The following is a 15,137-nucleotide window of genomic DNA, read 5'->3' as shown; positions in this document are numbered from 1 at the left end:
CTTTTAAAAAAAGACACCAGGATGTGACAAACAGAACATTATAACAACTGGATCTATACAAGAATATTACTTTAGTTGACTTCCATGTTTCTCTTTAAATTTTTCAAATGTAAAAAAAAAAATGTTAAGTGTTGATTTGGCAGAAAGGCTAGACTACCACATTCCAGTTATAGCCTGAAAACTGACAACTCTGCAAATCATTTGGGTAAGCAACTTGTTCATCCACTATGCCATCCAAAAAACAATGAAACCACAACAATGCCCGATTGTTATACCAGCAATCACCCATCCGTTTAAGTCATCATTTGAAGTCATGTCTGGCTCATGTGACACTCTGAAGATCAGGTGATTGAAAGCTAAGATGCTTTGATCATGCTCTGCACATTCTTTATGAAGTTTGTCTTGTAATGGAGAGTCTCAGGGATTCGAAATCATGCATTATTATTTGTTCCTTTGTGGTAATTGTGATTACTGATGACATCATGTCTAGAAACAGCAGATAATAGTGGTGCAATGATGCGTTAATATCACAACACGTATCGTTGTGAGACACGAGGAGTAGCAGAGTGTCTTCATCCAGCCCAAGACAAGACAGTACCCCCAGCGACACACACCCTTCAGTGCTTTACTGCCATTATACAATAGTTATGAGGGAGGCCATTCAAAATGAAAAACAACTAACACACCCATCACATAGACCACTGATAGGAATAGCAGGACAGTTTTATTAGAAAAGCAGCACTTACGTGTACCTGTGGCACAGGGACTCAATGCAGATCAGCACTCTCACATTGTCTCTCGCTCGCAGCTGGCCTTTGCTTTTTAACTCACTGTGGTCTGTTGGAAACAACAACAGATATATACCAATTACACTCTTTAGCAACAGTGATGTTTGGAGCAAGGTATAACAGCAAGCACCTCTTTACAGTTTACCACAGTACATTTGTATGGTAAATTTGCAGTTTCCCGTTTTTTTTCATGTTTATATTATAAGAGTAGCACCGAATAATCGACTAGTCGACTGGACAAGTGACAGTCACCCTCATTTATTAATATATCATTTATAAAAATACATATATAGAATCTGTTTTCAGTGACACATCTGTCACCTGCTTCATAATAAAAGCTAATCATTAATAAATAAATGACAGTTATACTTTTGTTAGTGCTTGGTTGAACATGGGTTACCATCATATACTTGTATTAAAGAAAGGAGAAAAGCACTGCAGTCCAGGAGAATGTAGGTTAATTACCCAATGATTTCAGTTTCCCCATGGTTATACAAGGCATTACCAAGGATTTCCATGGTCTGCTTCATTTGCAGGAAATAGGCCTACACTGTGCTTGATTAGAGGGAGCCACCGAACACTTAGAAACACACAACGGAAGTTAGAAGCCTGAGATTCCAAGCTTCCAGGCCTCCAGAATAAAACCCTTTTAAAGAAGGTTTAGGTTAGTAGAAGCACACAGAATGTGACCAGTAGTGATTCGGCGTGTTTGGCTCTCGCATGGTTTGGGGCACTTGGGATATATTATACGCAAGTCTGTTCCCATAGAGAAGTGGCGGCGAAGAGGCTTAACAGAATTTCACATGCAGGGTCTCAGGGGGCAACACTGCTGGCAATGTCTCTCTTTACATTGCTCTTCCACTGAAGGGACCAATCCTATACTAACTAGTAGGATTCAGATCCAAACTAGCCTACTCATTATAGCATACCCAGAACATAGCCTACTCACTATAGCATACCCAGAGCATAGCCTACTCACTATAGCATACCCAGAGCATAGCCTACTCACTATAGCATACCCTGAGCATAGCCTACACATTATAGCATACCCAGTCAAGGTTGCCACATGTATTTCACATGTATATCACACCTCCAGAGGTGGTGTAATATAAAGTATATTGACATACCAAGAATCCATATTGATTCCATAATTACATCATTCCAAGTCAACGGGGCTCAACGCCTTTCCCGCCAAAGAGTAATTTTTTTCAAAGTGAAAAAAAAACAACCTAACTTACTTAAAGTGTTTTAAGTTACATTTCTACTGTGTTTATGTCTAGTCTTTTAACTTTTTGTTCTTCTCTGGAAAAAAAAAAGATATAATTTGCTGTTTGGAAAGAAAGGCCTTGAAATCAGCCCAACATCATAACATTAACACCCCAGTTTATGCACTGCATTACTTTAGGTGATTTGTATTTAAGGGATCGTGGCATGTTACAAGGTAATAAAGCAACTCCCCAGGTCAATAAATCATTATTTGAATGAAGGAGTTTCATTATTAGTAAGAAACATGCCATTATTACAATTATTTATGTACCTCTGTTTGTCTGAAATAATCAGTCTTTAAAGCAGACTCGGGCGTCCCTGTGAAATGCTTCATCAGTAAGCAGGGGTTTTAGAACAGGTGTCATTAATTAGTGTCATCTGTTCAGTTACTGAGAAATAACAGAACGATTGGCCTCCATAGAAAACAATGGGAGAGCAGTGTCTGGCTGTTGCATAATTTACTATAGTAAAAGACCCTAAAAGACCACGTACCCAATTCTACAGTGAAATGAAGCTTTTTACTTCAAATCTTCATTTGCACAATGTTAGCATAAAGGGTTAAGCAATCAGAAGGTGTTTCTGATTCATTTTGAAATTGTAATTGGTGTTTTTTTTCCTTTCAGTAAAAACAAGTGTGCTAATGACAATTTGGAGTAAATATCTTTGAAAATGTAGCCCATAATGTTCCAGTTTAAGGAGTGAGATACTTACCGATATGAACATTGGCAGAGAACTGATAGATCCCTGGTACTGGTGCTGTGAAGCGGCCTGTCAATAGATTCATCCCGGTCCCTCGAAGGAATGCACCCTTCGCTGGGGGCTACAAAGAAACAAAGTGCTGTCTGATCCAATGTATGGGAAATCATTGAGGCCAGCAAGTGTACCGAGCTCCCTCTGCACTTCACCATTCAATAATGCACTCATTTACTGTTAGACCATGTTGACAGTACATTGGAAAAATCCTGTGTGTCTTCAATAATTCACTGTTTTCAATATATATATATTTTTGTGCACATCAGACAGCGAAATAAAGAGGGAGGAACTACATCTAAACAAGAAGAGATCCAACACACTAGGTGAGCACATTAACATGGAAGTGAGGGCCGAGGGTGCAGATTACAACAGACAAGACACTGCTGGACCATAGGGAGAAACTAGTAAAGAGGTAGAGACTAGGCAAGTCACAGTGGACAACAAGCTTTAAAATGCCTGTGTTGAAATGCAACACTTCATAAAGACTTGCAGGTAAACAGTTGTTGTTTTCCAATATATATATATATATATATATATATATATATAGTATTCATATAGATTACATCTTATAATACACATGTAAACTGCACTGAAGTATACTGTGGGCCTTTGTATATAACACACATCCTGTGTACAGTGCGCTGCCATGCTTTTACAGTTTGTAAAAGGGTGCGCTGCGTTATTTTGATAAGATTATAGGAACTGAATGTGCATAACAGTACTATGGTTCAATTTGTACTGGGCTCAGAGATCAGTTAGAGTGGGTCCAGGTCAGGCACTCTTTTCATTTTAGTCGTTTTTGGCATCGTTCTGACATCTGGAGTAACAGACTGACACAAAATGACACTTCCAAGTGAAATACACAGTAGCTTTTGTGTGTTGTTCATATACTGTGTCTTGGAACACTGAGCAGGAAAATGTTTCTTTTAAACTCCAAACCCAATCTTTACCCTTAATATTTCCAACCAAATTAAATGATAGCTTTTGATGCATTTCTGCCTTGGTTAAAGAGATAATGACAGCTATTAGGACGCCTGGATCACCCTTTGGAATTGCAGAAAGAATTTAGTAACAGAAAATAAAGTTCTGTGTAGCATATGAGTTCTTTAAAAGGCGTCAGTACCATGAACAGTCACAAGGGCAGGGTGGCACAGCAAGCTAATTCACAAACCTAGCATTGCTGTCAGCTAGGAACCAGAGAGCACTGACTTCTATTGAACATGTCTTTCATGACTGAGTACTTGAGGGAGAGGCACACGATTTAATACCAGATTGAGTCTTATGGCTGGAGCGATTCCAAGTCCTAATATGAATAAATGAATTGAGACTATCTGGCACTTCTCTGACAGTAATCTACTGATTCAACTATATGTTAATTGTAGCTAACACGATAACTTCAGAACTCTAACAGGATGTGTGCTTTCATAAATCAGAACTCTAACAGGTTGGGTACTTTCAAAAAGTCTCAAATGTCCATTCTTGAAAGAAACACAGGTCATAGTAAACTTGCATTTTTATTTTAAAACAATCTCTGTTTGCAAGCCATGCTTTCTCTTAGGGTTACACTTGTTTGGTCATTTGACCTGGATGGTGAAAGTGTCCCCACCCCTTCAATCTTTCCTGTCATTAACCAACGAGCTGCTTCTCCTATTGATTGACATGCTTTACAGCCAGCAAGATGCTTTGACCCCAAAGACAGGTGAAATGACCTAGGATGTACAAGTGTAACACATTTCCTGGCTGCCAAGCCTAGAAAACAGAGAATTTTCCTTTATTGAATATACATATTTGCTAAAACTACAGCACCCATATAGTGAATGGAAGTGCAGCACAGGTAAGATTACAACCACTTAAAGCTCACCACAAATAGCATCCCGCTGAACTGAATCTATTACAACACTCACCCAAATAGCCTCCCCACTGAACTGAATCCATTACAACACTCAAACAAATAGCCTCCCCACTGAACTGAATCTGTTACAACACTCAAACAAATAGCCTCCCCACTGAACTGAATCCATTACAACACTCAAACAAATAGCCTCCCCACTGAACTGAATCCATTACAACACTCAAACAAATAGCCTCCCCACTGAACTGAATCCATTACAACACTCAAACAAATAGCCTCCCCACTGAACTGAATCCATTACAACACTCAAACAAATAGCCTCCCCACTGAACTGAATCTGTTACAACACTCAAACAAATAGCCTCCCCACTGAACTGAATCCATTACAACACTCAAACAAATAGCCTCCCCACTGAACTGAATCCATTACAACACTCAAACAAATAGCCTCCCCACTGAACTGAATCCATTACAACACTCAAACAAATAGCCTCCCCACTGAACTGAATCCATTACAACACTCAAACAAATAGCCTCCCCACTGAACTGAATCCATTACAACACTCAAACAAATAGCCTCCCCACTGAACTGAATCCATTACAACACTCACCCAAATAGCCTCCCCACTGAACTGAATCCATTACAACACTCAAACAAATAGCCTCCCCACTGAACTGAATCCATTACAACACTCACCCAAATAGCCTCCCCACTGAACTGAATCTATTACAACACTCACCCAAATAGCCTCCCCACTGAACAAAGGAGACGCAGCTACATGAGTAAGGCCCCCCCCCCCCCCACTGAACAGTATCCATTACAGCACTTACCCAAATAGCACCCCACTGAACTGAATCCGTTACAACACTTACTGTCTGAAACATCTGAAGCTCCGCCAGGGTCTTCTTGTCTACGATAAGCGGTCCTTTCAGTTTGCAGTGGAAGGCCTCTTCCAGCCTCCTGTAGGATGCAATGCTGTCCAGTGCAATGACAGGAGGAGGGGGTGCGGCGCTGGGGCTTGTCTGGGTGTTCACTGCCTCCCGTCTCTCTGTAGCCTCTGAAGGGGAAGAGGAAACAATCAGCATTAGGGTGAGAAAAATATTTACCATATCTCTCTGGGCTTTACAATACTTGCCTATGCTTTACCATGCGTTGACTGTGCTTTATTACACTTTGCTTGGCTTTTACTGTGGTTAACTTTTATAAGGGTACATGAGGGCTTGAATAAAGTCGCTGATAAATAGGAAGTACTGATGAAGCAATTCACAATACAACTTGAAAGCAGCATGTTTGAGGGTTCAGTTTATTTATTCACCAGTTAATAAACCATTTGAGGTTTCAAAAGTGCCACCTCTAGACATTTGTTTGATTGCACCCTCATTCTGTGATTTTTCTATGCCTGCCAGTTCAGCACTAAGTCACAGCATGTGTGGATTTACCCCAAGCAACTTCATGCCAGACAACGTCTACCAGTAAAACTTGGTTAGTTTTTCCCCTGTGGAGAAATACATTTTTGGTTGTGTTAAGTGCTTCCATTGCCTCCAATAAAAACATCTTAATGAGCTTGGAGACTGCACTGGCCCAGTGGGATCTACTAAAGAACTTCCAGTGCATTGAAGGTTTTAGTCTAAAAGCTAAATGAGAAAGCACATGGATGGATGGCAGTTTCTTCAGGTTTTACCATGTATTCACATAGCAGCAGTATGACAAAGATGTCGAGCATGATCTACCTCTTATCATCTCTCTGAACTCCTTCAGTAAGACCTCCTGAGTCACCTCGGCTCCTGGGGGCCCGGGTGGGCCCTGTGGCCCTGGGGGACCTGGGGGGCCAGCAGGTCCAGGCTATGAAAGCAGCAAGAAAAAATGTGTATAAAGTTGTGTGTGACTGAGAATTTTCAATAGAGTACAACCATAAAAATATAGAGACAGATATCATGATTCAAATCTAGCTTTCAACCTAGCCCCCAGGTGACTACAGTGCCATCACAAGCACCATACAATTCAGCACCACTGGCATGTCTTGATTAAAGCTGCCAAAGCAGAGATTGGCGTTCTGGTACAGCTGAGACAGGAAGCCCTGCCAGCCCTGTGCCTCATCATAACCAGTGCTACTGTCTCCCACCTTTGAGAAATAACAGAGGAGAAGAATACGTGATACTCTGTATGCAGGCAAATCATCTATAAATCCAGTCAGTCTTTCAATGACTATTGAGGACTACATTACTGCACTTGTAAACTAAGAGAAAACATCCGGGGCTTCAGCAGCTTATTTGTGCGATTGCAACAGTAAATGTATCCACAGGTCTGGGAGCAGCCTGTAACCCACCCCCCCACACCCAAAGCCTTAAAGCAGGGCTTTTCAACCCCTGTGTCTGCTGGTTTTCATTCCAACCGAGCTCTCAATTACTTAACTATACCCTTAATTGAACTAATAATTTGCTTAATTTGACATTTTTACTTGTTTACAGCTCTTAAAGAGTTGCAGTTCAAGTTACTTATCAAATGTTACAGCTAACTTGAAATATGCAACTGTTCAAGAGCTGAAAACAAGTAAAAAGGTCTAATTAAGCAAATTATGAGTTCAATTAAGGGTCTAGTTAAGTAACTGAGAGCTCAGTTGGAATGAAAACCAGCAGACACAGGGGGTCCCCAGGACAGAGTTTGAGAAGTCCTGCCTTAAAGTGATTGTAAAATAATTCCACAAGCTGTTGTTCGCTTCATTCATTATATTAGGCATCAAATATTCACTTTTGAAAGTCACACATGCTATAGTAAACATGTTTTTCTATTTGAAACATGATACAGTCAATTCTCATTAAGACAAACTCAGATTTCCTGATAATACACATTTTTCTACATGGCCACATTTAGCAGTCTTTTATTGTAAATTACTGATGAAGTTCCTTTTGGAGCCCACCAGGGAAAACAAAAATAAATAAAAATAACTGTCCTGGTTCTAACAGCTGAGTGCAAAGGGTATTGGGAAATGTATTCGCTTGGATCCAGATCAGCATCTCTGTTCTGTATTTAGTGCTAATTTTGGGACTACTGATCCAATGACACGCTCCGAGTTGCCATTGTGCACACGCCATTGCCATAAAGCATAGAAATGAGTGACCAGCGCTAAAAAATTGCAAACAAAAGTGGAGGTGTTGAAAGCGGTAGATATTAATGTACCACTCTACAAGAGAAAGAAAGATGTTGCTGCAGATTCCAACATTCCCACGAACACTTTCTCAACCGTTCTGATGTGGAGGGTGCCTTGCCTTTGTGGTTTAAAAATGCCAGTGATCAAAAGGGGACATGCAAATATAAAGTTACAATATATGTTTTTTAAAAGTTCACTCACAACCATATTTTCAATACAATTGACAGTACTTTTAAATGTATAATACTTTTCACTGTACTGTAATTGCAATTTGATTTCAGTGTTACTGTAACTTCAATACAAACTGACAGGATGGATTTGGCTTAGACTCCTGATAATAAGACCATTTTGTTTTGCTGCTGCCTTGAAATGTGTAATAATTAGAGTTGATTGTATATGGTGAAATTGCCCCACCCTTCCAATTGTATCTTTCCAGACATTAACCAGCCAGCTGCTTCCCCTATTGACGGACATGCTTTTCAGCCAGTAACATGCTTTGACCCGGAAGGCACTGCTGAGGTGAAATGACCCAGGAAGCGTAACAGATATGCTGAGAATAAGTCAGAAACTTTCCTTAACCAGAAACAGTACTAGATACCATGTTTAAAAAATATAACTATTTGGATGCTATAATGTGTATGTAAGCCCATTATCACCTAAATAAGCTCTCTCGTATCCAAAGTGATAGAAATTCCATTTGTTAATATTGGCCTAATTGAGGTTAACTTTACTAAACATGCGCGTAGCTGTGGGTTTGCAGAGACACATCCAAACAGGCATGTCCTTTACATGTATCCCACACCACGGCTGGGAATCCACCAGGAGAGCTGGCATTACGATGAAAAGGATCATGACCATGAAATATAGCAACAGTGTTCAGAACAGAAAAAGAATGAGCAATTTAATAAGCGATTCCTCAGATAGATGCAAAAATATCAGTGTTACGGAGGGATGAACGGACAGACCTCCATATATCCCTGGAATCTGATCCTCTCAGTTACGAATGCTAAATAGCGTTAATACCATTTTGCATGACAATGGGATAAATGATTCTCCAGAAATAGATACAAATGTTAGTGTGCCGTACAGTGGATTTGATTTATTAAATGGTCATTTATTTGAAGCTGTTGAAAAATAATATTTATTGAAGGCTCCTTGCAGATACCTCAATGCTGTACTTCTGGTGAACTTCCTAAAGTCACATGAAGGATTTAACATTGAAACACATCAGTCAATGGACAAGCAGTGACTTGTACTCAAATACGAGCCAATGCATCTGGCTTCGGGGAGCTTGAGTTCTTTTAAAGCAATAAATGTAGCAATTTGTAATGTTTCCTTTTTTTATTTTTTGAGAAATATACAGACGTGCTCAAATTTGTTGGTACCCTTACAGCTCATTGAAATAATGCTTCATTCCTCCTGAAAAGTGATGAAATTAAAAGCTATTTTATCATGTATACTTGCATGCCTTTGGTATGTCATAGAATAAAGCAAAGAAGCTGTGAAAAGAGATGAATTATTGCTTATTATACAAAGATATTCTAAAATGGTCTGGACACATTTGTTGGTACCCCTTAGAAAAGATAATAAATAATTGGATTATAGTGATATTTCAAACTAATTAGTTTCTTTAATTAGTATCACACATGTCTCCAATCTTGTAATCAGTCATTCAGCCTATTTAAATGGAGAAAAGTAGTCACTGTGCTGTTTGGTATCATTGTGTGCACCACACTGAACATGGACCAGAGAAAGCAAAGGAGAGAGTTGTCTGAGGAGATCAGAAAGAAAATAATAGACAAGCATGGTAAAGGTAAAGGCTACAAGACCATCTCCAAGCAGCTTGATGTTCCTGTGACAACAGTTGCAAATATTATTAAGAAGTTTAAGGTCCATGGAACTGTAGCCAACCTCCCTGGGCGCGGCCACAAGAGGAAAATCGACCCCAGATTGAACAGAAGGATAGTGCGAATGGTAGAAAAAGAACCAAGGATAACTGCCAAAGAGATACAAGCTGAACTCCAAGGTGAAGGTACGTCAGTTTCTGATCGCACCATCCGTCGCATTTTGAGCGAAAGTGGGCTCCATGGAAGAAGACCCAGGAGGACTCCACTTTTGACAGAAAAACATAAAAAAGCCAGACTGGAATTTGCTAAAATGCATATTGACAAGCCACAATCCTTCTGGGAGAATGTCCTTTGGACAGATGAGTGAAAACTGGAGCTTTTTGGCAAGTCACATCAGCTCTGTGTTCACAGACGAAAAAATGAAGCTTTCAAAGAAAAGAACACCATACCTACAGTGAAACATGGAGGAGGCTCGGTTATGTTTTGGGGCTGCTTTGCTGCGCCTGGCACAGGGTGCCTTGAATCTGTGCAGGGCACAATGAAATCTCAAGACTATCAAGGCATTCTGGAGCGAAACGTACTGCCCAGTGTCAGAAAGCTCTGTCTCAGTTGCAGGTCATGGGTCCTCCAACAGGATAATGACCCAAAACACACAGCTAAAAGCACCCAAGAATGGATAAGAACAAAACATTGGACTATTCTGAAGTGGCCTTCTATGAGTCCTGATCTGAATCCTATCGAACATCTATGGAAAGAGCTGAAACTTGCAGTCTGGAGAAGGCACCCATCAAACCTGAGACAGCTGGAGCAGTTTGCTCAGGAAGAGTGGGCCAAACTACCTGTTAACAGGTGCAGAAGTCTCATTGAGAGCTACAGAAAACGTTTGATTGCAGTGATTGCCTCTAAAGGTTGTACAACAAAATATTAGGTTAGTGGTCCCATCATTTTTGTCCATGCCATTTTCATTTGTTTTATTATTTACAATATTATGTTGAATAAAAAATCAAAAGCAAAGTCTGATTTCTATTAAATATGGAATAAACAATGGTGGATGCCAATTACTTTTGTCAGTTTCAAGTTATTTCAGAGAAAATTGTGCATTCTTCGTTTTTTGTGGAGGGGTACCAACAAATTTGAGCACGTCTGTATATATTTAGGAAGAGTTTAAAATAACAAAATGTTGATAACTGTTTTTCCTACAAGGACTCAAACTCCCAGAAGCACCTCACATGTGTCGGATGCATTCCTTCAACGAGAAGTACAGCATTAAAAAGACAGCAAAATACATGCATCCATTTTATTGTTTAAAAATACTATGAAAAAAGATTTACAAATCAAATACACATTTATCAGAATGTGTGTCTCTCATTAGGAAAATGTGAGATCCACAAAGTGATGCCATACATATCTAATAAGATGTACTGAAATTGTTTTGTTAGCTACTGTATATGTACTATAAAAAGCAGTTCTCGAGATAAGTGTGACATACAGTGTGACATACAGACTAACAGCTTGTATTACCTGCATATTCTTATACTAAGAATAGACTCTGCTTAAGCATGTGCAATTGGACGGTGACCTCGAGGTTCAAGTGTTTCATTACAATTGGATGAGCCGTTTCTAGGTATATATAAAAATGTAAGTGCGACATACAGGACAGACAGTCTCCATATAAGAACATAAGACACTTTGTCAAGTTGGGTCCTAAAGGATCCAAGTGATTCTGCCTCAACAAGACTAGGTAACCCATTCCATGCCTTCACCACTTTGTGAAGAAGAGTTTCCTTCAACAACATGACTAGGTGACCCATTCCATGCCTTCACCACTCTGTGTGAAGAAGAGTCTCCTTCTTTCTAAGTGTCTTCACTTCATTTCCAACTGTGTCTTCTGGTCCTGGTTTCTGCACTGCACTTAAAGGATTGGTTCAGGTTAACTATATGGCAACTCCTGTTAAGATGTTAAAGACATTAATCAAGTGCCCCCTCCCCTCACCACGGCACCACCAAGCCCCTCAACCCTGTACTGAGCTTGTCAAGCCCCTCAACCCTGTCCTGATCTTGTCAAGCCCAACCCTGTCCTGAGCTTGTCAAGCCCCTCAACCCTGTCCTGAGCTTGTCAAGCCCCTCAACCCTGTCCTGATCTTGTCTAGTCATGTTTTCAAGGGAACAAAACAAAAAAGAACAGAATTAACTTACTAATGGCTTCCTCCCCTTTCCGTTGCATTTCTTTTTTTCTTTTTTTTCCTCGGGTCTCTTTACAAAATCAAACCAGGAGCCACGAGGGTCCACTGGGCGGTGATCTCGGGGTTCTGGAAGCTACACAGATAAAAATATCTATTAATTTAAATGTGAGATTGGCATCTCATTTCAAATGTTGTCCTGACAGAAAGAAACTGCAAGAACAGTCAAACACAGGGACATTATTCACACATAGTTCTAAAATTCCTCTACCTTAAAACCATTACAGAAAACAGTGTACACCTCTTTCAATTCACACTCAATTTAAGCAGGAACCTATTTGGTATTCACCCATGTGACTGAGAAAAGGGAACTCTTAAACTCTTAAACTTAATATACACAGAACTAATCAAAACCAGGAAATCTAATACCTCTCATCATCGCTTTGTAAATCTCACATTTCCTATATGAAAGATGCACACATTATGTTAAAAGTGTATTTCATTTTGAATGGTATTTCTTTTCATAGCATTTGTGAACAATGAAACTGGCGAAGTCTTTTGCACTCTTTCCCAAGCTACTCCTCCTGTTGAAGAAACACAGCCGATACACCTGAGTTGCTTCTGGAAATCCTTGTAGGAAAGAAAATGCAGAATTTCATTTATTTAGACAATGACGCTTTCTAAGCGCTTTTTTATTTTTAAATATACATATATTTCTCACCCCTAAAAAAAGACCACTGCTCTTCCTATGACTGGCATGTTTTCAGTGTTCACTTCGTTCCTTCGTGAGACATCTCGAAGAGGACTGGAAGGAGCGATGGATCACACATGAGCTGAGGACTCCCTCAGTTCTACCTGTATTCTGAATTGTGTAGCTCAGAATGTCATGAGCCGAGGACTCCCTCAGTTCTACCTGTATTCTGAATTGTGTAGCTCAGAATGTCATGATATTACTGCTCTACAAAAACATTACACCAAATACAGGCTTACTGTATACGAGAAGCAAAACAGCACCAAACATGTTTAAAAATGTCAAAAGGATCCAAAATTACAACCCAATATCTCATCAACCCCTACTGACAGAGTTAACCCTAATCCTAACCCTAACCCTATCCCTAACCCTATCCCTAACCCTAACTACATTTTCTTATGTCTTTATTCATTTATTAATTATCATGAAATGCTGTCAATTCTGTCATGTTTTATATACTGGTCACTTGTCACTTGCCACAAATCATTTCACTTCTGTAGTGAAAGCACAAATCTGAAGTACTTTATAAATTACAAATCTCCAGACACCAAGAAAAAATAGAAACAAACGAAGAGCAGAGTAAAAGTTAGGCAATGAAACACAGGGTTAACAGAATAATGTGTATTAAGGCTATTATCTCCACTGTCAATGGAGCATCATTTATATTTAAATATAACTTATATAGATTCTGATTGTATTATACTGCTGCCTAAAAAAAGCTACACTATTACATGCTTATCATCTTATTCACAGCTCCACTAAATGCAATACAGTCAGTTCATTTTCATTTAGTGTGAACTGACAAACTGATCACTGTATTTTGATAATGATTTTGGAGGAAACTGCCAGCAACATAGAATACAAATTTCAATCTCTCGACTTTTGTTGGAAGGAAGTTGTCAAATGTTTTAGGTAAGTGATTGTGGCAATGTGCCCTGCCTCTGTGTGCAATTGTGTGTTGTATGCGTGCGTGTGTAAATGTTGGTGTATAGTCATTGGTACACGGGATATAAACGGGTCTGTGTTTCACGTGTATTTAAAAAGTGTATATTTGTATTTAGGCACGGGATTGCACATCACGCACGTGCATTTAAAATGTAATATGTGAGCACGGGGTTGCACAGAATTAATTCACGTGCTGGGATTCAAGTGAATAATTAATTAGTAATTGAATCCCAGCACAACAGTATATATAGATGCACATTTTCACTCAGTCGGGGGTTGGTGTTCAGTGAGTGGAGAACGGGATTGGAGACGGAGGTAATAATAATAATAAGAAGAATAGTTAAGTGTTTTCACTCACCGTGTTTGTTCGTCTGTCTGTCCTGCACCGTCTGTTTAGTGTTTAGTCGTTTTGTATGTCTATTTATTTTGGCTATAGTGCCGTGTCCAGTGTTTTTGTCTGTTCCAACCTTTTATTTTCTGTTCTGTTTATTAAATGCTGAACGCGATCACGCGTTCAGCCTCACCAAAACCCCATCTCTCTGTCGTTTGTGTTCCTGTTTCTGGTCTGACGCCACCCACTCCGGCCGTCTTTGTGACAGTGATGAAATCTTTTTATACAAACTCTAGATGTACCAATCATTTGTAACAACACTGGAAGCACACTTGTGCAATATGTCATGTGAAATGTAGACATACATCTAAAATCATATGTCTTAGTGTAAATATATATGTTTGTAATGGTTTTGCTGCAAATAAATAATTTGATAAAGACTGTGGGTCTGCACAGGGTGCTCCAAGAACAAGAAAGGAATAAATGACATATGCTTATGCCGTTAGCCAGTACAGTGTTGAAGTGTAACCTTGGCAACCAGTGCTGATGTTACTTTAGTTCTGTCAGCTCCAGTACAGTGTTGAAGTGTAACCTTGGCAACCAGTGCTGATGTTACTTTAGTTCTGTCAGCTCCAGTACAATGATGAAGTATAACCTTGGCAACCAGTGCTGATGTTACTTTAGTTCTGTCAGCTCCAGTACAATGATGAAGTGTAACCTTGGCAACTAGTGCTGATGTTACTTTAGTTCTGTCAACTCCAGTACAGTGATGAAGTGTAACCTTGGCAACCAGTGCTGATGTTACTTTAGTTCTGTCAGCTCCAGTACAATGATGAAGTGTAACCTTGGCAACTAGTGCTGATGTTACTTTAGTTCTGTCAACTCCAGTACAGTGATGAAGTGTAACCTTGGCAACCAGTGCTGATGTTACTTTAGTTCTGTCAGCTCCAGGACCAGGTTTGGAGATCACTGATGCCAGCAGCCTGGAGACAGTGCCTGAGGTAGTAGTATTAGGAGAAAGCATTAGGTGCTCGGATATGTTTGCACTTTGTACTTACACAATACTTTTTGTGGTCTGTTAGTTGCACTACATTGTTACTTAGGGTAAGTAATTGTGGTTCATTTCATTTCAAGTACTGTTTTGTATTTTCCACTGTGAGTATTTTAAATATCATTTTTACAGTGTTGGTAAAAGTCCAGTTTGCTTGTTTATGTATATAAAGTGGCAAGTGGCTGGAGCTCCATGATGCAACCCAAAGGGCATGGTATTAAATT

General features: G+C 39.6%; 1 protein-coding gene across 5 annotated transcripts in view; it reads right to left on the bottom strand.

Moving 5' to 3' along the window:
- Positions 1-15,137, bottom strand: part of LOC117425524 (adipolin) — a 62,558-nt gene that overhangs the window by 23,236 nt on the left and 24,185 nt on the right. For 2 of the 5 annotated variants that reach the window (XM_034042491.3, XM_034042493.3), the window contains exons 2-6: positions 11,852-11,971; positions 6,391-6,502; positions 5,533-5,717; positions 2,766-2,874; positions 747-837 (exon numbers count right to left, since the gene is read on the bottom strand). In XM_034042491.3, coding sequence (XP_033898382.1) covers positions 747-837; positions 2,766-2,874; positions 5,533-5,717; positions 6,391-6,502; positions 11,852-11,971 — 617 coding nt within the window. The remainder of the gene's footprint in view (positions 1-746; positions 838-2,765; positions 2,875-5,532; positions 5,718-6,390; positions 6,503-11,851; positions 11,972-15,137) is intronic. The other 3 variants (XM_034042494.3, XM_058993457.1, XM_034042492.3) reach the window with 2 other exon arrangements.

The sequence above is a fragment of the Acipenser ruthenus genome, chromosome 20 (genome assembly GCF_902713425.1).
Source record: "Acipenser ruthenus chromosome 20, fAciRut3.2 maternal haplotype, whole genome shotgun sequence".
Classification (NCBI taxonomy): domain Eukaryota; kingdom Metazoa; phylum Chordata; class Actinopteri; order Acipenseriformes; family Acipenseridae; genus Acipenser; species Acipenser ruthenus.
This window is presented reverse-complemented; position numbering and strand designations above follow the sequence as displayed.